At 43.5% G+C, this 25,399-nt stretch overlaps 1 protein-coding gene across 1 annotated transcript in view; it reads left to right on the top strand.

Moving 5' to 3' along the window:
• Positions 1-25,399, top strand: part of LOC129708077 (ubiquitin carboxyl-terminal hydrolase 43-like) — a 285,523-nt gene that overhangs the window by 246,344 nt on the left and 13,780 nt on the right. The window contains exons 9-11 of the mRNA XM_055653607.1: positions 4,408-4,511; positions 21,483-21,560; positions 22,036-22,165. Coding sequence (XP_055509582.1) covers positions 4,408-4,511; positions 21,483-21,560; positions 22,036-22,165 — 312 coding nt within the window. The remainder of the gene's footprint in view (positions 1-4,407; positions 4,512-21,482; positions 21,561-22,035; positions 22,166-25,399) is intronic.

The following is a 25,399-nucleotide window of genomic DNA, read 5'->3' on the forward strand; positions in this document are numbered from 1 at the left end:
TATCCTATCAACTTCTATTTGAGTATTTCAGTCCTTCACTGTCGAATTATAGGAACGGTTTAATTAAAATCTGTGGACATTTAATTATTTCCATAAGATGATGCACAGTTAAAATTGGCAGGCAATATAAGGGGTCATGTCTGAGAGAGATACAGTGCTGGTAAGATAACTGCCAGTTTATTTCTAAGATTGAACACTCCCTGACTGTGTAATTAGCTACAGGTACATTGAAGTCAAAGAAAATGTAGATTGCAAGCCACATATAGGATTGATATTCAAGCGGTGGCATAAAACATTACAGTGCTCAATGCGTGAAAATCGTTTGACAGCCTTAATATCGGGATTGTCGGAGTGGCAGGAAGTGGAAGTCTTATCCCATGAAGTAAAATGCTAAATCTGTCACATTTTTATGTAGCAGATAGTTACAGCCATATGGTTTGAAATTTCTTCAACACTGATAAACCACAAATGAGAACTGCCTTACATTTTTTTTTCCAATTTCAAATGTTATTTTTCCTTCTGTCCTCCCTGAACTGATTAGCATAGAAATGCATCCCACACTGCCTGCCTGTGCTAAATGTTTACGCATGGTGGTACATTCAGTTCTAACATTTGTTTTCCCTAATGTACTCTGAAGTAAATTTTGGAAATGAGCACAAATGTAGATAACACCATATTACATATTTAGCAGAATTAAAGGACGTTCTTTGAGGAAGGAGATGAGGAGAAATGTATTTAGTCAGAGGGTGGTGAATCTGTGGAATTCTTTGCCACAGAAGGCTGTGGAGGCTGTCAGTGGATATTTTTAAGGCAGAGATAGATTCTTGATTAGTACGGGTGTCTGAGGTGATGGGGAGAAGGCAGGACAATGGGGTTAGGGAGAGATAGATCAGCCATGGTTGAATAGAAACATAGAAACATAGAAAATAGGTGCAGGAGTAGGCCATTCGGCCCTTCGAGTTGGGGACCGAGCCATTCGATATGATCATGGCTGATCATCCAACTCAGTATCCCATCCCTGCCTTCTCTCCATACCCCCTGGTCCCTTTAGCCACAAGGGCCACATCTAACTCCCTATTAAATATAGCCAATGAACTGGCCTCAACTACCTTCTGAGGCAGAGAATTCCACAGATTCACCACTCTCTGTGTAAAAAATGATTTTCTCATCTCGGTCCTAAAAGACTTCCCTCTTATCCTTAAACTGTGACCCCTAGTTCTGGACTTCCCCAACATCGGGAATAATTTTCCTGCATCTAGCCTGTCCAACCCCTTAAGAAGTTTGTAAGTTTCTATAAAATCCCCCCTCAATCTTCTAAATTCTAGTGTGTACAAGCCGAGTCTATCCAATCTTTCTTCATATGAAAGTCCTGACATCCCAGGAATCAGTCTGGTGAACCTTCCCTGTACTCCCTCTATGGCAAGAATGTCTTTCCTCAGATTAGGAGACCAAAACTGTGCGCAATACTCCAGGTGTGGTCTCACCAGGACCCTGTACAACTGCAGTAGAACTGCAGTAGAACCTTCCTGCTCTTATACTCAAATCCTTTTGCTATGAATGCTAACATACCATTCGCTTTCTTCACTGCCTGCTGCACCTGCATGCCTACTTTCAATGACTGGTGTACCATGACACCCAGGTCTCGTTGCATCTCCCCTTTTCCTAATCGGCCACCATTCAGATAATAGTCTACTTTCCTGTTTTTGCCACCAATGGTGGAATTGACTTGATGGGCCGAATGGCCTAATTCTATTCATACTCCTTATGACCTTAAATAACTCCCCATTCCCATACCAATCTTTCTGTCCTAGGCCTTCTCCTCTGTCAGAGATAGGCCACAGGCAAACTGGGGGATTAGCATCTTAAATTCTGCTTGGGTAGCTTACAACCCAATGGTGTGAACATTGAATTCTCCAATTTTAGGTAACATCCCCCTTGCCTGCTTCACTCTTCTCTTTCCTCATTCATCTATACCCCTCCCTCCAGCTTTACTTTTCACTCCTCTTCTCTCCTTAACTGACACTCTTTTGTCTCCTTGTCTCCTTTCCATCTCCATTTCATCTCAAGTCTTTGTCCACCCATCTGCCAATCAGAGCCCCCCTCCCCCCCCCCCTCGCTCACCTATATCCACTTATCACTCGCTAGGTTATGTCCCATCTTCACCTCTCTTCCAACTTTCTCCCCCGACTATAATTAGTCTGAAGAAGAGTCCTGACCCGAAACATGGCCTGTTCATTACCTCCATATATGCCACCTGACCCGCTGAGGTACTTCAATACTTTGTGTTCTAAGAATTACTTCCTACTCTGTCGACTGCACCAGCCGATGGCGTTCCAGGATGATCTTCAGACGTCAGTGGAGAGTGACGACTGAGGTGATTAACAGATGAGTGGATAAAGGTGGAGATGAAAAGGAGATAGTTCTGATCATGAGGATTTGATCCTAGTTTCCACAAACATCCACATACAATCATTGGTCAGTACACTCTCATTTTCACCAACTCGTAAAATAAATGAGCTTGCGGAACACCTAGTGTGTTCTTATGCAAAAATAAAAGGAACTGCAGATGCTGGAATGATGAGCTTTTCCACAGTGCTGGAGGAACTCAGCGGATCAGGCAGCTTCTGTGGAGGGAACAGGCTCCCTTCTTTAGACACTGTGCTATACTATACATTATGTTTAATTGACACTCATCCCTCCAGCTAATGTCAGGGAAGACTGCTTTTGTTATTTTGAGTTGAGGGAAACGTACTTCTGTTCCAGTACTGTGGGTTGTTCTAATGAAGTGAATGTGGAAGTTGCAATCCCTGCCACAGGCAAGTGTGGATACTATTGGTGCTGCCACATTACAGACTGATGTTTGAGCACAGTGATCATCCTGAAAGTCTGACAGGAAACATTTGTGAGGTTGGTATGAAAAGTGGGTTAAGGGTTTCTGCAAACTAGGAAGCGTTTCCAATCCCTGTGGAGATACAGAGCCCAAACAGTCACAATCGTTGACATACTATTCCATAATGTGCATTCAGCAAGTTGTCAAGTTGGAAACTAACTACCCTGTGAAGTTTGGTTTTCCACAGGCAAACCTGACTCCAGAGTATTTTAATTACTGACAGTGAACTGTCTGTGCTCAAATTCCTAAATCAGTCTTCCAGCAATATTTCTTCAGGCAATCTACTTTGACATGTGGTTTTAGAGGAAGATTTTATTCTCAGTGAGGGTGACTGTTTGACAGCTCTGGATTGTAGAACTGAATTGTACTTCAGTCATCTGGATTCTAGTCCGCATCCAATACGAAGGATCTGCAGAAAATGAATTTGTCAGTCAATTGAATTTGAATGTTGTGAGCTTGTCTTCACAATATTGAACCATATCTAATTCATCATTAATTTGACATTATTTCACCAAGAGACTGACTAGTGGATTCAGGGGGCACGGCACGATGGCTGCCTCACCAACGGGCTGTTGTTTTTGTCTTTCTCATTCTTTGTGGTGTTAGTTTGTTGTAAAATGTATGTTTGAGCTCATCTTTAGTGTTTGTATTTGTGAGGAGTGGTGGGGGATATATCTCTTTCCTCGACGGAGATGTGACTTTTTCCGTGTGGTATCCCTGTCCGCACTGCGGCCTAACATCATGGAGCTGGCACCCTCTTGTTTGGGACTTCTAGAGCTCCAAAACTGCGGAGCCTGTGGACATTAACATCTTGGAGCGGGCGATCCCTTTGCCAGGGGTCGGCCTTTGGTGATCCAACCTGCGGACATTAACATCGTGAAGCTCGCAGTCCCTGGTTGGGGACCGGCTTCAGGGACTCTAAGCCGCGGGAGTTTTGACCCCCCGATGTGCCGGCTGTGGATGGTTCGACCCCCACCACTACGGGAGGAACAGAGGAAAGAAGATAAGACTTTCTTGCTTTCCATCACAGTGGGGAATGTGGAGAAGCCGCTATAGTGGATGCTTATGTCAAATTGTTATGTAGTTGTGTGTCCTGTTGCTTTTTTGGTATGACTGTATGGCAAACCAAATTCCTGGTATGTTGCAAAACATACTTTGATAATACATTATGATTATGATTATGAAATGAGGTTCTGTCACTGTAGACCATGTACATTTTATATCAGGTATCAGAACTACGGTGCTGTCTGTATGGAAATTGTGTGTTCACCCTGTGACGGCGTGGGTTTTCTCCGGGTGCTCCGGGTTTCATGAGGGAACCCTGTAGGTTTGCAGGTTAATTGGCTTTCGTGAAATTGTAAAATTGTCCCCAGTGTGTGCTAGGTAGCGCCATCGTTGGTTAGCGTTAACCCGATGGGCCGAAGGACCTGTTTCCACACTGTATCTCTAAAGTAAAGTCTGTAGTCAGCATGTTACGATCAAACAGATTCACTGTATAATTTCTTTTCTATCATCAGAACTTTGGACATTCTTTCAGAATCCGAGTGGTGGGGGGCTTGGCCTCCAACTGCTTCCTCTCATCCCAAGAGTTGAGACCACTCCATCAACCCGCAGCTGACAGGTGAGAAGAGTCTTATTCTGCGATGCTTCATGAAACCAGCTTGTTTCCAAAGGAGCGTTAATTAATTTGTTTACAGTCTTTGGACAGAAACTTGTTAAAGCTGAAATAAAAACAGAAAATGTTGGAATAACTCAGCAGTTCAGGCAGCATCTGTGGAAAGAGAAACAAAATGAACATTTCAGATCAAATATTCTTTACCACACTTTTTCAACCTGAGACAACTTGCTCTTTTTCCTTATAATTTTTGTTGCGGCGCAGTTTCATATTGTAGAACAGAGAACAACAATACAGGACAGGACCAGCATCTTCAGGCACAAAGTAAATGCTGAACATGAAGACGTTAAATGATTCCTCTCTGCTGCCATATCCTTCTATTCCTTGCATATCCACGCACATTTCCACGCGCATATCCACGCGCATAGTCTCGCGCATATCCACGCACATATCCGCGCACATATCCTCGCGCATATCCACGCGCATATCCACCACATATCCACGTGCATATCCACCCACATATCCACGCGCATATCCATCCACCACATATCCACGCACCCCCACATATCCACGCACATATCCACGCGCATATCCTCGCGCATATCCACGCACATATCCACGCACATATCCGCGCGTGCATATCCACGCACATATCCACGCATATATCATCGCGCATATCCACGTACATATCCACGCATATATCCACCAATATATCCATATCCACGCGCATATCCACGCGCATATCCACGCGCATATCCACGCGCATATCCACGCACATATCCATGTGCATATCCACCACATATCCACAAGCATATCCACGCGCATATCCACGCGCATATCCACGCGCATATCCTCGCGCATATCCACGCACATATCCTCGCACATATCCACGCGCATATCCATGTGCATATCCACGCGCATATCCACGCACATATCCACCCGCATATCCACACGCATATCCACGCACATATCCACGCTCATATCCCACGAATATATCCAGCACATATCCACGCACATATCCACGCACATATCCACGCACATATCCACGCGCATATCCATGTGCATATCCACGCACATATCCATGTGCATATCCACCACATATCCACAAGCATATCCACGCGCATATCCACGCGCATATCCACGCAAATATCCCCGCACATTTCCGTGCCCATATCCCCCACATATCCCCGCAGATATCATCGCGCATATCCACGTACATATCCACGCATATATCCACCAAATATCCATGCGCATATCCACGCGCATATCCACGCGCATATCCACGCGCATATCCACGCACATATCCACGCGCATATCCTCGCACATATCCACGCACATATCCTCGCACATATCCACGCGCATATCCATGTGCATATCCACGCGCATATCCACGCACATATCCACGCGCATATCCACGCGCATATCCACGCGCATATCCACGCGCATATCCACGCGCATATCCACGCGCATATCCCACCACATATCCACGCGCATATCCTCGCGCATATCCACGCACATATCCACGCTCATATCCACGCATATATCCACCACATATCCACGCACATATCCACGCACATATCCACGCGCATATCCACACGATAATCACGCACATATCCACGCATATATCCACACAAATCCTCGCGCATATCCACGCGCATATCCACGCACATATCCACGCACATATCCGCGCGCATATCCACCACATATCCACCACATATCCACGCGCATATCCACGCACATATCCACGCTCATATCCACCATATATCCACGCGCATATCCACCACATATCCACGCACATATCCACGCGCATATCCACGCGCATATCCACGCATATATCATATCCACCACATATCCACGCGCATATCCACGCACATATCCACGCGCATATCCATGCACATCCACGCACATATCCAAAAGCCTCTTAAACGTCGCTATCATATCTGTTAAAATAAAAGTGTTCTCTCAATGCTAAATGCAAAAAAAAATCAACTTTGTGGAGTTGAAAACATGTTCAACCAGAGAACAGCAAAGTTGGGCCAGTTACTGTCAGTAATTCAACTTTCAACCTTTGCCAGAATATTTAATAATGCCAGTGTATAACTCCTCCAATGACACGAACACTAGTGTGCAAACGCACACCTGCAGATTCAGAGACAGTTCCTTCCCAGCTGTTATCAGGGAACTGAACCATCCTCCCAACAACTAGAGAGTGGTTGTGAGCTACTATCTACCTCATGGCAGACCCTCTGACTATCTTTAATCGGACTTTACTGAAGTTTATCTTGCACTACTCGTTATTTCCTTCCCATTATCCTGTATCTGTACACGATGGAGGGCTCCATTGTAACCATGTATAATCTTTCCGCTGACTGGTTAGCACGCAACAAAAAGCCTTTATAAACTAAACTAAACAGCAGTTTAACACCCTATTCTTCATTGGAAATGTTGTACTCACTGGTCTGACAAATTATAACTACAATCAATGTTTTTCTAATGTTGTTTCTCCTGAGAGTTATATTTATAGGGCTATCAGTCAAAGACCAAAGGGGAGGGGCCAGGTTTTTATGCTGAGGGTGGTGGGTGCCTGGAACATGCTGTCAGGAGTAGTGGTGGAGGCACATACAATAGTGGCATTCAAGAGGCCTTTAGGTAAGCACATGGATATACAGGCAATGGAGGGATATGGATCATGTCCAGGTAGAGGCTAATTAAATTAACTGGCCATCATGTTCAGCACGGACATTGTGGGCTTCGGGACCTTATCTTGTGCTGTATTGTTCTATGTTCTAACATGAAAGTGTATTTATTGCCAGGCTGCCAACAATAATACACACCACCCACATGTAACACTGAGCCTTTCTTGAGCCTTCAGTAACTTTTGTATAGTTAGACGAGACATACTGAAAAGCAATGTCCATAAGCAAAAGGCCCAGAATGATACCATTTTGTTTTTCACTTGAATATTTGACATTCATTCCACGAGCTCGTTTTTACTGTTCTACTATATCAGTGTGGATCACTAAAACACTCGCATCAGCATTGGCCACAGCTCTTCACAGCTGAATCTCAGAGATTCCAGGAGGATTCATTTATCTTTCTCGCTGAAAAGCCATCTTTATCCTGTTGTTTGCTGAAGAGGGCCCTTTGATACCAAAGCTGCCCTTTGTTTAGTACAAAAGCTGAAACTGAGCATTGACAAACTGTTCATACACATACTGCCGGGCAATTGAATTGGATCCCACTATCATTCAGCCTCACCACTTGAATCCTTCTGCTGCCTATTCAGAACCTGTCATCTCTATTGAATTCCCCAAACTGCATCTGTATGTATTTGCCCAAATTAACACTCGAGTTTCAGTTAACCAACCCAGTGGCTGAGAATGTGGGATAGCATAGAATTAGTGTTGAAGGGTGAACGGTGATCGATTTAGGCCAAATAACCTGTTTCTCAGCTGCATCAATGCAATCAATATCTGTTATCTTAACCAGTTCTGGTCTATACAGTGCCCTCCATAATGTTTGGGACAAAGAGCCATCATTTATTTATTTGCCTCTGTACTCAATTTGAGATTTGTAATAGAAAAAAATCACATGTGGTTAAAGTGCACATTGTCAGATTTTAATAACGGCCATTTTATACATTTTGGTTTGGGACACAGCAATGTCATGTAAGTGAAGGTAGTCATGTTTAGTATTTTGTTGCATATACTTTACATGCAATGACTGCTTGAAGTCTGCGATTCATGGACATCACCAGTTGCTGGGTGTCTTCTCTGGTGATGCTCTGCCAGGCCTGTATTGCAGCCATCTTCAGCTAATGCTTGTTTTGGGGGCTAGTCCCCTTCAGTTTGCTCTTCAACATATAAAAGGCATCCTCAATTGGGTTCAGATCGGGTGGTTGACTTGGTCACTGAAGAATTTACCATTTTTTAGCTTTGAAAAACTCCTTTGTTGCTTTAACAGTCTGTTTGGGATCATTGTATTGCTGTAGAATGAACCGCCGGCCAATGAGTTTTGAGGCATTTGTTTGAACTTCAGCAGATAGGATGTGTCTACACATTACAGAATTCATTATGCTACTACCATCAGCAGTTGTATCATCAATGAAGATAAGTGAGCCAGTACCTTCAGCAGCCATACACGCCCAGGCCATAACACCCCCACCACTGTGTTTCACAGATGAGGTGGTATGCTTTGGATCTTGGGCAGTTCCTTCTCTCCTCCATACTTTGCTCTTGCCAACACTCTGATATAAGTTAATCTGCGTTTCCTCTGTCCACAAGACCTTTTTTCCAGAGCTGTGGTTGCTCTTTTAAGTACTTCTTGGCAAACTGTAACCTGGCCATCCTATTTTTGCGGCTAACCAACAGTTTGCATCTTGCAGTGTAGCCTCTGTATTTCTGTTCATGAAGTCTTCTACAGACAGTGGTCATTGACAAATCCACACCTGACTCCTGAAGAGTGTTTCTGATCTGTTGGACAGGTGTTTGTGGATTTTTCTTTATTATAGAGAGAATTCCTCTGTCATCAGCTGTGGAGGTCTTCCTTGGCCTGCCAGTCCCATTGTGATTAATAAGCTCACCAGTGCTCTCTTTCTTCTTAATGATGTTCCAAACAGTTAATTTTGGTAAGCCTAAGGTTTGGCTGATGTCTCTAACAGTTTTATTCTTGTTCCTCAGTCTTATAATGGCTTCTTTGAATTTCATTGGCACAACTTTGGTCCTCATGTTGATAAACAGCAACAAAAGTTTCCAAAGATGATGGAAAGGCTGGAGGAAAGACTAGGTGTTGAGAGCTCTCTTATACCTGCATTAAAGAGGCAATTAAACACACCTGAGCAATTACAAACGCCTGTGAAGCCATGTGTCCCAAACATTATGGTGCCCTGAAATGGGGGGACTATGTATAAACACAGCTGTCATTTCTACATGGTGAAACCAAAATGTATAAAAATGGCCTTTGATCAGATATACCACATCTGACAATGTGCACTTTTACCACATGTGATTTTTTATATTACAGATCTCAAATTGTGGAGTAGGGAGGCAAATAAATAAATGATGGGTCTTTGTCCCAAACATTATGGAGGGCATTGTATATAACACACTGACTCTTGTCTCTTGCTCCCCTCCAAAATGACCCAGCAAACTGCTCCACCTCCCAAAATCAGCATGCCAACTGTCTCTCAGGAATAGGCGTGAAAAGTGCAGTCGGTAAAGGCTGAGAGGGAATTGTGTTTCCTTGGTGGGAGAATTAGAAAGATAATCTGGAATGTGCTTTACAAGCCTGTTCATCCCATCTCCATAAAAGTCACATTTTTGACCCTAGCTTGCTCATTAAATCACCAGGAATGCGAAATGCACTTGGCATTAATTGCACCTGCATGTGATGACATTGTTGGTGCAATGTTGCATGGATGAGAAAGTGCCAGAGATAAAACAGAACCAAACTTTAGAGGAGATGATATATTCGTACTCTGCTATATTGTTACTGCAACTGTCACTCCAGTTTTCACCCCATTTATTTTTCAAGTAAGCTCTCTTTCATTTCCATAGTCTTTCTTTCTGGCCATTTGTTCTCAGGCTTACTGTAGCTATTTTTCATTCACAGTTCCCAGTAAAATTTTAAATTCCATTGGAAATCTTTCTGAAACTGTGAAGGCACTAGTGCCTGAAATTGATTCTCGGTTTTACTGGCATTGAGAGAAGTCTCTGATTGCCAAGAGTTAGCAAACAGGCAGGGATCAGGAACATTGCCACAGAAGTATGAGAATGAATGAAATGTGAGGTGACTTTATGCATTGGTACAAATCATTTGTCCAAATATATTTTTTAACCACTTCTATCGTTTCCAAATTCTGACGTTTTGGACGAGAAAATATAACTGCTAATTTACCCCACTGCTATTTTTGAAGGAAAGACTTTATTGGCACCAATTTACGACCATGATAACCGAGAAAAGATAGCTGCTAATTCATTGATATTTTTTAAGGAAAGACGCTTCTGAACAAGGATTATTATATAAATCATGGCCAATTGATTGGAGGGAAATCCATGCTTCATTTGAAGCAGCACAGCTGAGAGAATTCATGGGCCTTAAATATCTTCTGTGTGGTGCTCAACATGGAAAAATATCATGTAAATCCCAACAGCACCTTCTCAGTGTGACCACATGGGTTTCCTCCAGATGCTCCAGTTTCCTCCCACATCCCAAAGACATGCGGGTTTGTAGGTGAATTGTAGGGAGTGGGTGAGAAAGTTGGATAACATGGAACTAGTGTGAATGGTTAATTGATGGTTGGCATGGATGCAGTGGGCTGAAGGGCCTTCTTCAATGCTGTATCCCCAAAAAAACTCTCCAAATCCCAACTACCAAAGATAATCAGGGCCCTTGTGTATTAAATGTGGCCATTGAGGTGGTGGAAAGTTGTGAACAAGGACATTTGCTTGAGCAGTTGGAGACATCTAAACCAGATTGACAGAGATACTATCGTCTAAAGGTGGAAGGGAGAGAAGCTGAAATGGAAATAGAAGTAGTGGTTGAGGTGAGGAGATATTTATGATGGCAGCGGTACGTGTTTGTACGTGCTCCTTGTGACCACGTGGGTTTTCTCCGGGTGCCCTGATTTTCTCCCCACACCCCATAGGCTTACAGGTTTGGAGGTTAATTGGCTTCAGTAAAATTGTAAATTGGCCCTAGTGGTTAGAATAGGGCTGGTGTACGTGGAGAACGCTGGCTCGGTGCACCGAAGGTCTGGTTTCCACGCTGTATATCTAAAGTAAAGTAAAGTAAGAGAGGAAACTGTAATGGTGACAGGCGCAACAACTAGAATGTTTACAAGAGTACACCAGCAAATAGAATTCATGTAAATAAAAATGATCAGATGGAATTCAAGACTCTTTATCTCAATAGACACAGCATTGGTCGTAAGATACATGAGATTATAGCACTGAAAGGGTGTGATCTGAGCAATATACTGTGGTGTTGGTGACCCATGCCAAGAGGGAATAATCATGGAAATTTGATGTCAGAAGGATAGACAAAATAGAAAAGAGGTGGGTGGGTCTCGTAATAAAGTGACCATTCCAGGTGGCTGCAGTGACTTTCAAAAAACAACGCAGAAACAGGCCCTTCGCCCCACCAAGTCCGTGCCGACCAGCGATCTCTCTGTACACTAGCACCATCCTACACACTAGGGACAATTTACGGTACAATTTTTACCAAAGCCAATTAACCTACAAACCTGTACGTCTGGAAAGTGGGAGAAAATGGGAGCCCCCGAAGAAAAGCCGCGTGGTCTCAAAGAGAAAGCACAAACTCGGTACAGACAGCACCCACAGTCAGGATCAAACCCAGGTCCCTGGCGCTTTAAGGCAGCAATTCTATGCTGAGCCACTGTGGTTCATTATGTTGGTTCAGAAGTTTAGTTTAGTTTAGTTTATTGTCACATGCACCTGGCTACAGTGAAAAGCTTTTTTGTTGGGTGCTCTCCAGTCAGCAGGAAGACTACATGATTACAATCGAGCCGTTCACAGTGTACAGATACAGGTTAAAGGGAATAACTTATAGTTCAAGATAAAGCCTTAAAGAAGATCCAGATGTGGAATCCATTTGGTGGATTTAAGAGGTTGCTGCTCTTCGCAGTTCCTATACTGTCCTGGCCCTGATCTTCAGATAGCCTTTTTCCTTAATTGACCAAAGGTATACAGACTGGTGAATTGCAAGTAGAACCTCCTGGGAAATTAACTGGGAATAAATCAAGAAATAATGTTGGCTTGTAAGAAAGAGGAGAGGCAGAATTCATGAAAGTGTGCGTCAGTTAGCCTGGCACCGATCTTTGCAAAAATGCTTGGTAATAGCAGGTCATGCAAAGAAAATTCAAACAGTGACAATCAGCTAAAGAAACTGAGACGTAATGCTTTTATGAACGGGAAATTGTGTTTGACAACTTTTCCAGAGTTCTTTGAGGATAGAATAAACAGGATGGATGATGGAGAACTAATAGGTGTAGTGATTTTGGATTTCAGAAGGTGCCTTGTGAAAGATTGCAGCAGATTACAGCAAAGCTGGCAGGTTTTAGTGAATAAATTGGCATTGATAGAGTAGTGGTGAATCAGGAGAAAACAGAATGATGGTAGAAGTGTCAGAACCTTGTCGGCATCTCAAATAATTGATAATTACTTGGTTGAGGGAACTGAATGTATTGTAGCCAAATTGCTGGCACTATAAAGACGCACTATAAAGGTGGCACAGCAGTAGAGTTGCTGCTGATCCAGGTTCGATTCTGACTACAGATCTGCAGGTCTGTACGGATTTTGTACATTCTCCCCGTAACCACATGGGCTTTCTCCGAGATCTTCAGTTTCCTCCCATACTCCAAAGACGTACAGGTTTGTAGGTTAATTGGCTTGCGTTTGTATACTTGGAATAAGTGTAAATTGTCCCTAGTGTGTGTAGCCTTGTGTTAATGTGCAGGAATCGCTGGTCAGTGCAGACTGGGTGGGCCGAAGGGCCTGTTTCCGTGCTGTGTCTTTAAACTAAACTAAACTAAAAATGTGTTGGCAAGTTGTGAGGAAGACACATAGAGTCTGCAAAGGACATGAGTGAATGGCCACGATGTTGGCAGTTGGTGGATAATGTGGAGAAATGTCAAGTGTCCACATCAAATGGAAGAAAAAGAAGCAGATTGTTTATAAGTTCATAAATTAATGAATTACAGGAGCAGAATGAGGCCATTTGGCCCATCACATTTATCCTGTCATTCAATCATGGCTGTTCCAGCTGTCCCTCTCAGCCCCATTCTCCTGCCTTCACACCTTCCCGTCAATCTCTGCCTTACAAATATCCATTGACTTGACCTCCACCGCCTTCTGTAGCATCGCATTCCACAGATTCACCACTGACTAAAGAAATTCCTCTTCATCACCTTTGAAAAGGTACGTCCTTTTATTCTGAGGCTTTGATCTCTGGCCTAAGCCTAAGTTCCAATGAAGGCAAGGACAAATGTCCTCTCTGGAGTTCATTAATTTGTGGAATTTGTAACTCCAGAGTGCTGGGGAGAGTGAGCCATTGAATATATTGAAGATTGATAGATTTTAAACTACAAGGGAGTCAAGTGGTATGAAGGGTGAGCAGGAAAGTAGTGTTCAATAAACAATAGACAGTAGATGCAGGAGTAGGCCATTCAGCCCTTCGAGCCAGCACCGCCATTTACTTTGATCATGGCTGATCATCCACATTCAGCACCCTGTTCCTGCCTTCTCACCATATCCCCCGACACCACTATCTTTAAGAGCTCTATCGAACTCTCTCTTGAAAGCATCCAGAGAATTGTCTTCTGAGGCAGAGAATTCAACAGATTCACAACTCTCTGTGTGAAAATGTTTTTCCTCATCTATGTTCGAAATGGTCTACTCCTTACCCCAAGCCAATATTGAATCAACCATGATCTGATTGAATGTCAGAACAGGATTTAAGGGGCCAAATGGGGGTACTCCTGCTGCTCCGTCGTATAGCCATAGAGCTCAACAGCTCAAAATAGGTCCTTCAGCTCACCTTGACCATGCCAACCATTTTGGCCATATTTGGCTAGTCCAGTCCCATTTGCCTGCATTTAGCCCATAGCCCTATGAACCCGACCAATCCATATCTCTGCCTTTGTATGTCCTTCATGCATATGTAGCACCTATGTTTCAGGCTCATCGCATAAAAAGAGGACGTAACAGAAATTTTAGGTCTTCTTACAAATGACCTCAAGTGGGTCAACCTAACCCAGTCCTTGGCCATTGAACTTAAGATAGTGACTTTCTGTGAGACATGTCCACCTTTAAGATACAGCAGGCCAAATACCACATTGTGGAGGACATGATGTTTCAGGTTTCGACCCGAAACGTCACATATCCATGTTCTCCACAGATACTGTCTTACCCATTAAATTACTCTAGCACTTTTTGCCCTACATAATATTCCCAGCCTCTGCAGTTCCTTGTGTTTCCTCCTTTAAGATTTTCACTTCAAAGTCTTTAAATGGACCTGTTTTCTTTATGATAACATGAAATCCGATTTGAATTTTACTGAGCCTCCTCATTGCAATTTCTAACATACTTTCACGGCAATTTAACAATTTTCTGATGTCTCGCTTTCTAATTTATCTTGCCATATTTCAAATGGTGCTCAATTTCTGTTTCATCTCTCTCTTTTCCAACATCAATCTCATTCCCCTCTCTCATGCACCCACATCTGTTACATTTACCATCATCTTCCATTTTCTTCAGCCCGCCGATTCACTTTATTACCCGACAATTGTTTTCCAAATTCAGTAATCTTCCCCCATCCTCTTGCTTCCTCCTCCTGTTACAGTCTTCTAAACTCATGGATCTAATAGTCTTCTCTGCACGAATGGAAAACATTCTAACATGCTTTGATAAGGGCACATGCAGTCTTTGGTTGCATATGATAATTACCCACCAAACAATCAGCCTTTATCAGTTGTGACAGAAAATGCTGTCCTTTATTTCAATTCACCATGCAGTAGTTCAAAGCTCTGACTCAGTTCTTGATTTTCAGCTCATTTCAAGTGTGCGGACAGGATAAATTTACCCAATTACACAGTAAATCAAAAGTTAAGAATTTGGAGCCTGGGAATAATATCTTTCATTTCATTTGAAGTCATCATGACCTGGTCCTACATGCAGCACTGGCAGGCTCGTGATTGCTACAATTTTCAGGTCTTCTGTTAGAAATTTACAAAAGGCAACCTGTCCCTTGTCAGTTTGCTGGTAGAAGGTCTTTGATGCATGAAAAGGAAGACACTGAGGTGAAAAATCCAATCTTTTTCTGCCATCGTGCATTGCGTTAGAAAGCCGGCATCTGCGTATTCTAGATTGCATATACCATTCCTTTATACTTGTTTAAAATAGCTCACTGGCATTAGTGTAGAACAAGAATGTCCATCGCTGCAAGAGGAAATAAAACCAACAACATGGCAGATGTTCAGTAACCCAGGGTGCCACGCCGACACACTGTATAATATCTACAGTAACTGATTCTCCAATGGTACAATGGTGGTTTTATTGTCATTTTTTGAAAACGCACAGTGAAATTATTTTCCAGCAACCAGTCCAGTAGAGTATTTCCATACCTCCAGATTAATGCTGACATTTTAGTCAAACCTGTGTGGATAAGGATAATGTAGACACACAAGGAACTGCTGATGCTGATTTACAAGAAAAGACACAAAGTGCTGGAGTACCTCAGCGGTTCTCTCAAGGACAGAGTGAAGAATGGTTCTGACCTGATCCAATACGTTCATAGAAACATAGAAAATAGGTGCAGGAGTAGGCCATTCGGCCCTTCGAGCCTGCATTCAATATGATCATGGCTGATCATCCAAATCAATATCCCATACCTGCCTTCTCTCCATACCCCCTGATCCATATCCATGTCCTCAAGAGATGCTGTCTGACCCGCTGAGTTACTCCAGCACTTTGTGTTTCTTTCTTCAGATCAGGACTGTATTCCCTTTAGTAAAGATTAAATGGTAAGCTTACAAAGTTGCTTGAGACAACAACAAAAAAATATTGGAATAAATGGAAAGAATAATTTTCCCTGGCTAAGAGATTAGAATGAGGAGGGTCATAAGTGATAGGAGTAGAATAAGGCCATTCAGCCCATCAAGTCTACTCTGCCATTCAATCATGGCTGATGTATCTCTCCCTCCTAACCCCATTCTTCTGCCTTCTCCCGATAACCTCTGACACCCGTACTAGTCAAGAATCTATCTATCCCTTAAAAATGTCCACTGATTTGGCCTAAGAAGATAGACACAACAAGCTGGAGTAATTCAGCGGGTCAGACAGCATCGCTGGGGAAAAGGAATAGGTGACGTTTTGGGTCGAGACACTTCTTCAAACTGAGAAACACGAAACAACGAGAGATATAAATGGTGATATACAGTAGAGGGATATAGAACAAATGAATGAAAGATATGCAAACAAGTAACGATGATAAAGTAAATGGTCCATTGTTACCTGTGGGCTTAGGTGAAAACGAGTTATAGACAATGAAACTGACCAAGACGACAGTGAAACTAGTACAACAACTAGGATGCTGGAGGGATGGGAAGAGATGGATGCAGAGGGTCACTTGGTTAGTGAAACCAAAACCATATAGTTGGGTTGTAAGCTGCCCTAGCGAAATGTGAGGTGGTGTACCTCCAATTGACCTCACTCTGACAGTGGAGGAGGTTAGTCTAAGTAGAGTTTTTCTCATGCTTTGAGTTATTAAAGGCTCTTCTTCTTGTGTATGGTGTGCACAGCCTAAAGTTGTAAGACAACTTGTTCTGTTTGATCTTCTGTTTGTGCACGCCAGGTTGATTGCATTCGTTGAAACGGGGTGGACCACGTGAGGGTTGCAATCTCCCACCGCATTAAAGGCTCTGATCATGTGTTACGTCTACTGGGTTCAGTTTTGTGCTACATAGTGCAGTATTACAGCTCACTTAAACTGGGAATATCACTTAATTATCAGCGGCCTGAGGGATAGGACTTGGGTTGTTGCAATGAACACATGACACATGATGTGCCTTGCTACGTCTTCCCAACAATAAATGTGCCAAATGTACAAAATCATGAAAGGAATAGATCAGGTAGATGCACAGAGACTTGTCCAGAGTGGGTGAGTTGAGAACCAGGTGCCATGGGTTTAAGGTGAGGGGGGAAAGAATTGATTGGAATCTGAGGGGTATTTGTTATCACACAAAGGGTGGCGGGTGTATCGAATCAGCTGCCAGAGGGGGTAGTTGAGGCAGGTACTCTCATAATGTTTAAGAAACATTTGGACAGATACATGGATAGGACTGGTTTAGAGGGATATGGGCCAAATGCAGGCAGGTGGGACTAGCGTAGATGTGACATGTTGTTTGGCATGGGCAAGTATGTATGTTGTGCTGCCTTGCACTGCCTTGTTAGTTGTATGTATGTTGTGTTGCCTTGTACTGCCATGTTAGTTGTATGTATGTTGTACTGCCTTGTACTGCCATGTTAGTTGTATGTATGTATGTTGTACTGCCTTGTTAGTTGTATGTATGTATGTTGTGCTGTTGTTGTATGTATGTATGTTGTGCTGCCTTGTACTGCCTTGTTGTATGTATGTATGTTGTTTGTACTGCCTTGTTATGTTGTATGTATGTATGTTGTACTGCCTTGTACTGCCATGTTAGTTGTATGTATGTATGTTCTGCTGCCTTGCACTGCCTTGTTAGTTGTATGTATGTTCTGCTGCCATGTTAGTTGTATGTATGTATGTTGTACTGCCTTGTTAGTTGTATGTATGTATGTTGTGCTGCCATGTTAGTTGTATGTATGTTGTGCTGCCTTGTGCTGCCTTGTTAGTTGTATGTATGTATGTATGTTCTGCTGCCATGTTAGTTGTATGTATGTATGTATGTTGTATGTATGTATGTTGTACTGCCTTGTTAGTTGTATGTATGTTGTACTGCCTTGTACTGCCATGTTAGTTGTATGTATGTATGTTGTGCTGCCTTGTACTGCCTTGTTAGTTGTATGTATGTATGTTGTACTGCCATGTTAGTTGTATGTATGTATGTTGTACTGCCTTGTGCTGCCGTGTTAGTTGTATGTATGTATGTTGTACTGCCGTGTTAGTTGTATGTATGTATGTTGTATGTATGTATGTTGTATGTATGTTGTGCTGCCTTTCAGTGGTTGAGCAGTGATGGTTAGATTGAGGTTTCTGACAGATTCTTGCTAAATCACAGCAGCGCCCTCTACTGCCAAAGGGACAGCATTGTTGCATTTGAAATATGTTTCACGCACAGGATCAGGTTCAGTGTAGGAAGGAACTGCAGATGCTGGTTTAAACAGAAGGTAGACAAATGCTGGAGTAACTCTGCAAGACAGGCAGCATCTCTGGAGAGGAATGGGTGATGTTTTGGGTCGAGGGCGTTTGTGCTCTCAGTGTACTGTGTTGGTGATAGTGACTGAGGAGTGGAGGGGATCAAACTCAAAGCTGGATTACGTAGCATTGGATTTTTTTTCAGCTTTACCCAATTCACTTTCCAAGTCAAGGTATTTTCAAGATTGTCATGGTGCTTTAAGAACCAGCTACGTCCCACTCTACCCGTGTCTACACTACGTCCCGCTGTCTGCTCTACCCGCTGTCTACACTACGTCCCACTGTCTGCTCTACCCGTGTCTACACTATGTCCCACTGTCTGCTCTACCCACTGCGATTGCTTGGGTAGTTTCCAGCCCAATTGTATTAACATTGGATTCACCAATTGCAAGGGCAGCACGGTGACTCAGCCATGGAGTTGCTCCCACAGTGCCCAAGATCTGGGTTCGATCCTGACTACGGGTGCTGTCTGTACGGAGTTTGTTCGCTCTCCCCGTGACCTGCGTGGTTTTTCTCGGCGACCTCCGGTTTCCCCCCACACTCCAAAGACGTCCGGTTTTATAGGTCAATTGGCTGGGTAAAATTGTAAATTGTTCCAAGTGTGTGTAGGATAGTGCTAGTGTTGGAGGATCACTGGTCAGCGTGGACTTGGTGGGCCGATGGGTCTGTTCCCACGCTGTATCTCTAAACTAAGCAAAAACTCAACTACTGCCTGGCCCACTGAGTTACTCCAGCATTTTGTGCTTTGCTCAAGATTCCAGCGTCTGCAGTTCCTACTGCCACAAGAATCTGTTTGCTCGATATGAGGCGTGTGCCCTGGTTGCATTCTCAGCAGTGTACTTTAGTTCCACAGGCAGATCTTTGCACAGATTATTCAAGGCTGCATTTACTCTGCAGTTGCTGCCTTATGCACACCCTTGATGGCTGTTTGACACTGAACTTGGTTTCAAATGCCTCTTCCTCTTACTACCTACACCATCTGCTGGCCTCTGCCACACTCACATTCACTGATACTTTGATTTGTGCCTTTGTTAATTCCAACTGCTTCTCTTTGGCAGCCCCAGCCACAGAATTCTTCCATTAAATTGTAAATAATTCAAAATTCCATTGCACTGCTGCCACGTTTCATTTGTTTCACAATTTGTTTCAATTCAAGTTCAAAATCCTTGCCTTCATCTTCAATGTATTGAAAATCTACAAATCTAGACGGGATCCGACCTGAAATGTCACCTGTTAGCGGGTTGAGACCAGGGTTGATTTCCGAAAACAACACAGCCAATACAAGGGTCTAACCACGACTGAATGGGCATCGCGCAGAAAACGCACAAACACACCCGACCGCACGGTTCGATTACCCGCGGGCACCAGCAGGTGCTGCTACAACCCATCCCGTTTCCCCACAGATGCTGGATGACCTGCTGAGTTACTCCAGCACTTCTTGTCTATCTTTAGTTTAGTTTAGTTTATTAATATCACGTGTACTGAGGTACAGTAAAATGTTTTTTGTTGCGTGCTATCCAGTCGGTGAAAAGACTATTGATGATTACAAACAAGCCATCCACAGTTTACAATACAGGATAATGGGTTTCATCTGTAGTGCAAGACAAAGCCCGATTAATGAGTGAGATGATGACACGCTGGCCGATGGGAGGATGGTTCTGTTGCCTGATAATAACTGGGAAGAAACTGTCCCTGAATCTGGAGGCATGCATTTCCAACTTCTGTACCTCTTGCCTGATGGGAGAGGTGAGAAGAGGGAGTGACCAGGGTGAGACTGGTCCTTGATTGTGCTGGTGGCCTTGCCGAGACAGCGCTAACTGTAGATAGAGTCAGTGGAAGAGAGGATGGTTTTCAGGATGATCTGGGCAGCGTCCACAAGTCTCTGCAATTTTCATGAGACTAAAGTTGCCATCACCTCATTCCTCTTCATGCACCGTCAACAATTTATGGACGTTGTCCTGAACTGTCCCCTTTAAAATCTGCGCCAAATCCAACGGTTCCATTTTGCTTTAATGTTTTTTCTAATCCTCCTCCTAATTTGAAATCTTTGTGATATTTTATTACATTGAAACACCAGTTACGATAATTGCTCCTCTATTTTAAGTTGTGGACTTCAGAGAGTGGTTGGCTCAGCCCAGTCCATCACAGGCTCAACACTTCCCTCCATCAGAGGCATCAACGCGAGACTCTGCCTCACCAAGTGGCATCTATCATCAAGTATCTCCACCCTCCAGACCGTGCCCTATTCTATTTCAGCTCAAGTCTGAATGTTACCTGGATCAGGGAGTATTAGCTACAAGGAGATGTCGGACAAACTTGGATTGTTTTCTCTGGGACGCCAGAGGCTCATCAAATATTTGATAGAAGTTTGTAAAATGATGAGGCATAGATAGGGGAGACAGTCAGAGCCTTTTTCCCAGGTAGGAAATGACAAAGACTAGAGGGCATAGTTTGAAGGTAAGAGGGACAATGTTTAAAGGTGATGTTTTTTTAATGCAGAGTGTGGTGGGTGGCTGGAAAACACTGCCATGGGTGGTGGTGGCAATAGTGGTGTTTAAGATGCTTTTGGATAGGTACATGGATATGCAAGGAATGGAGGGATATGGATCATGGCCAGGCAGAGGAGATAGATTAGTTTATCTTGGCACCATGTCTGGCACAGATATTGTGAGTCAAATGGTCTGTTCTTGTTCTAGAATGGATCAGACAGCATCTATAGAAAGAAATAAAGAGTTGATATTTGATCTGATTGCTTCTGTTGTCCTACAGGGATAAAACCATGGACACTTCCCAAACAGATTTTGTTGATAGCCATTGCAATAATATTGTGTGAAGAAATCAACTAACATCAAACAAACAAACATTTCTATCTATATTGGGCATCACATCTTTGACAGACTAGTTATGAGATAGCTGTGCATTTCTTGCACGATTTGAAACTTTTTAATTTGCATTAATTTGTATTGTTGTGTGGTGGAAGAACTCCTTTTGGTGATTTCAATGTAAGATCTACACATGGAAGTTGTGCCAGCATTTGCAATACGGATTTCTTTTCTTTCTAAGGGCATTGCGTTCCTGTGGAGCGGGTGGTCCCCCACATATAAAACTTGTCTTGGAGTGGGATCAAAGGATGAAGGACAGGTAAGTCAGATGCTGCAGTCACCACAGTACACAGTGTCAATCACAACATCTGTAAATGCTGGAAATCTGTAACACAAACAGAAAATGCTGTACAATATTTACAATACACTGAAGATTGTAAAGGGCCCTAGGCTGGGGTTTGAGCCGGCCGGTGCGGGCTGCAGCTCTGGACCCGCGGGGAGGGTTGAGTAGCGGGACACGGGGCAAGGACTAGGCTGCAGCCAAGGCCTCGACCTCCCCCTCCCGCGGCTCCAGGCCGTTCGGCCCAGACAAGAAAGATAAAAGGCTTCGGAGAGAACTACAGTTTAATAAAATAAGTGATTGGAGATGGGTGACATGGTTCAATGTGATATAGTACTAGGTTCTAATGGCTGATCATTTGGTCTTCATGTTTGTGTATTCCACTGCATCTGTGGAAGGTACAGTGGACATTTTTGCAGCGTGTATTCACAGAGGGTTATTTATTTGCTTTCAGCTTGTTTGGAAGTATTCAGGAGGAAGTAATCCAGGATGCAGAGAGTGTTCGCATCCAGCAACAGGCCCATCAACAGGCACATGGCTGTACACTGGCTGAGTGCTTTGACTTGTACACAAAGGAGGAGCAGGTAGGATGGGAGTTATGAGTCTGTCGTGGTATATGTAATGTTCAACAGGAACGCCCTTAATACCTTGTAATAAAATATGTTCTAAAAGTCCTTGACAGTACAATAATGCCTCTGTTATAGTTGCAACCTCATAGTGCCATGGACCCAGGTTCGCTCCTGACCTCGGGTGCTGTCAATGTGGAGTTTGTACACTCTTTCTGTGACCACGTGGGTTTACTCTGGGTGCTCTGGTTTCCTCCCACCCCACAATGATGTGTGGATTTGTAGGGTTGATTGTCCACTGTAAAACTGCCCCTTCAACGAGGGGTGTGGATGAGAAAATGAATAACATAGAACTCGTGTGAGCGGGTGATTGTTGGTTGGCATGGACTCGGTGGGCCGAAGGGCCTGTTTCCGTGCTGTATCTCTAAACTGCAATATTTGATGAAGAAGTTCCCAGAACAGTGTTTTTCGTTTCTCAGTGTAACATTGTGTTACAGCAGAGTCTTTAGGGACTCGGATGCAATTTATTGGGACTATCTTGTGAAACAAAAGCTACTCTTGATAGCAATGCCTATAAAACCACTGGATTGCTGCAAAAACCCATTTGGCTCAATACTACTTCTTTAGTTTTTAGACAGAGGGTGGTGAACCTGTGGAATTCATTGCCACGGAAGGCTGTGGAGGCCAGGTCGATGGATATTTCTTAAGGCAGACATTGACAGGTTGTATGGTTGTCAGGGGTTATGGGTAGAATGGGGTTGAGAGGTTAGAGGATGCATTAGAGGATACATTAGAGGATACATTAGAGGATACATTAGAGGATGCATTAGAGGATACATTAGAGGATACATTAGAGGATACATTAGAGGATGCATTAGAGGATACATTAGCCATGATTGAGTGGCGGAGTAGACTCGATGGGTGGAATGGGCTATTTCTGTTCACGTAGCTTCACTATCATCGCCAGTCTAGTCCATTTGTGACCCCTCTTCTCTTTGATGTGTTTGTCTCATGAATTGCCCAGCAAACGTCACTTGCCATATCAGCGTGGTAGCCATAACCACAGCAACCATAGAGGAACATACTATGTGTCGGAAGGAACCGCAGATGCTGGTTTACACTGAATATAGACGCAAGACACTGGAGTAACTCAGCGGGTCAGACCTGAAATGTCACCTACACCTTTGCTGCAGAGACACCGCCTGACCCGCTGAGTTACTCTGGCACTTTGTGCCTGTCTTCGAGGAACGTAATGATACCTGTGGCACTCTTCCACAGGGAGTGTAGGATGGAAAGTGCAGTAATTTGTGTGGACAGCCAGGGGTTGAGGGGCAACAAAAGGAAAGAGTGCTTGCAGAGGGTGAGACAGACATGTGTGGGGTGGTGCAGAGCAGGAACTATAGAAACCCTGACTGGGGAAACAATCATTCACTTGTGGTAAGATGTTGCTGGGAAGGCTTCAAAAGAAGAATAGCACAAGACTGCAATGTACGCAGATCTGGACGACACACACATCTCTAAAACCCTTCTGCCTGCTCTTGACAGTGAAAACAAGATGCATAAAGTATTCTGTCCTTCAATGTGGAGCTTAGGTGACCATCTGAATGGATCTGTGTGTGTGCATCAGTCTGTAGAGACTTTGTTGAGGTGAGCTGAGTGGATCTTGAGTCAAGGAAGTTGACAATGACCTAAGATAGACACAAAATGCTGGAGTATCTCAGCGAGTTAGGCAGCATCTCGGGAGAAAAAGGATGGGTGATATTTCGGGTTGGGAACCTTCTTTAGACTTGTCCTCGACGAGTAGAAGTGTATTTGAAGTTATATTTGAATATGTATTTGAATGAAGTTGTATTTGAAGATGTATTTGAAGTTATAGCAAGTGTCCTGACTGTGAAATACAATCTGAATGCCGGCCTTTAAAATGGCGTATTTAAGCAAAACCACAGTTAAACGTAATAAAAGGGAGTAATATACACCAGCTCTAAGTCTTGTTATGTGTGGGAAGGAATTGCTGATGCTGATTCATACCAAAGATAAGACACAAAATACTGGAGTCGTTCAGAGGCTCAGGCAGCATCACTGGAGAAAATCAATGGGTGACGTTGGGTTGGAACCCTCTCTCAAACTGATTGTATATGGGGAGGGGGGAGGGGGGTGGAAGTAAGAAAAGGTCAGGCCAAATCAGGGTTGCAACAAATGGCTTCCAGCAGGGAGGTTGTTGAATCGGGTGATTGTTATCTGGGGATGGTGTGAACTGTGTAACTGGTTAACCAAATGTTAGTGGATGAAGGGGGGCAAGGGGAGATGATGGGGAGGGCAGTGTGTAAAGAAGTTGCCTACAATTAGAAAATTCAACATTGATAATGCTGGGCAGTTTACAATCCATTGGTAATATGTAGAGGTATGAACGTTGAATTCTTTAGACTTTACCAGCAATCACCTCGTACACTAGCACACTCACACACTCATTTACACTTCCTCCAAAGCCAATTATCCTGCAAACCTGCTCCCCTTTGGGGTGTGGGAGGAAACTGGAGCACCCGGAGAAAGCCCACGCGGTTACATGGAGAACGTTGTACAGTCAGGATTGAACCCAGGTCTCTGGCGCTGTAAGGCAGCAACTCTACCGCTGCGCCACCGTGCCACCCCTAATTCTCTAATTATAATTAAATCTCGGTTGTTTTGTGAAGAACTACCAACTCTTTCGTGGTTGAAAGTCACACCAGGAATAAATTGGAGGGGAGGAAGTGAAGCAGGGGGTGGATTATATTGGAAAAGGGGTGATATTTTAAAACAAAACCTGGAGTTGAATATCTGGCTGGATAATAAGATGCCTGGAAGGATGCAGCATCAATCTGGTCTGGGTGAAGTCAATTCTTATCTGTACAGCACTATTTATTGTTTACAAATGTGAAAAAATATCTGTAGCTTAGTGCACCGTATTAATCCATCAAAGAAGCTGAATTCTGCATCCTATGAATGAAATTCTGAAGAACTGCATCTGGAAGTTAATTGGGTTTAATCTGGCGACAGGCATCTCTTTAGTTCACTCATTTCTCCCATATTGTTGAATTGTTTCTCAAAAAGTCAACCGTTCCCCATGGAGGTTTCAGCAAATGGTTTCATATTGGAGCTCGTCCATGCACCAGCCCTCAAGAGGAGCATGAGAATGGGTTACCCTTCTGTTGATGCTTGTTATTTACTGTTCACTGCCTGAGCGTTTAGCACCGAGGCTAACAGTCGGGCTGAAAT

The sequence above is a fragment of the Leucoraja erinacea genome, chromosome 23, assembly GCF_028641065.1.
Source record: "Leucoraja erinacea ecotype New England chromosome 23, Leri_hhj_1, whole genome shotgun sequence".
Taxonomy (NCBI): Eukaryota; Metazoa; Chordata; class Chondrichthyes; order Rajiformes; family Rajidae; genus Leucoraja; species Leucoraja erinaceus.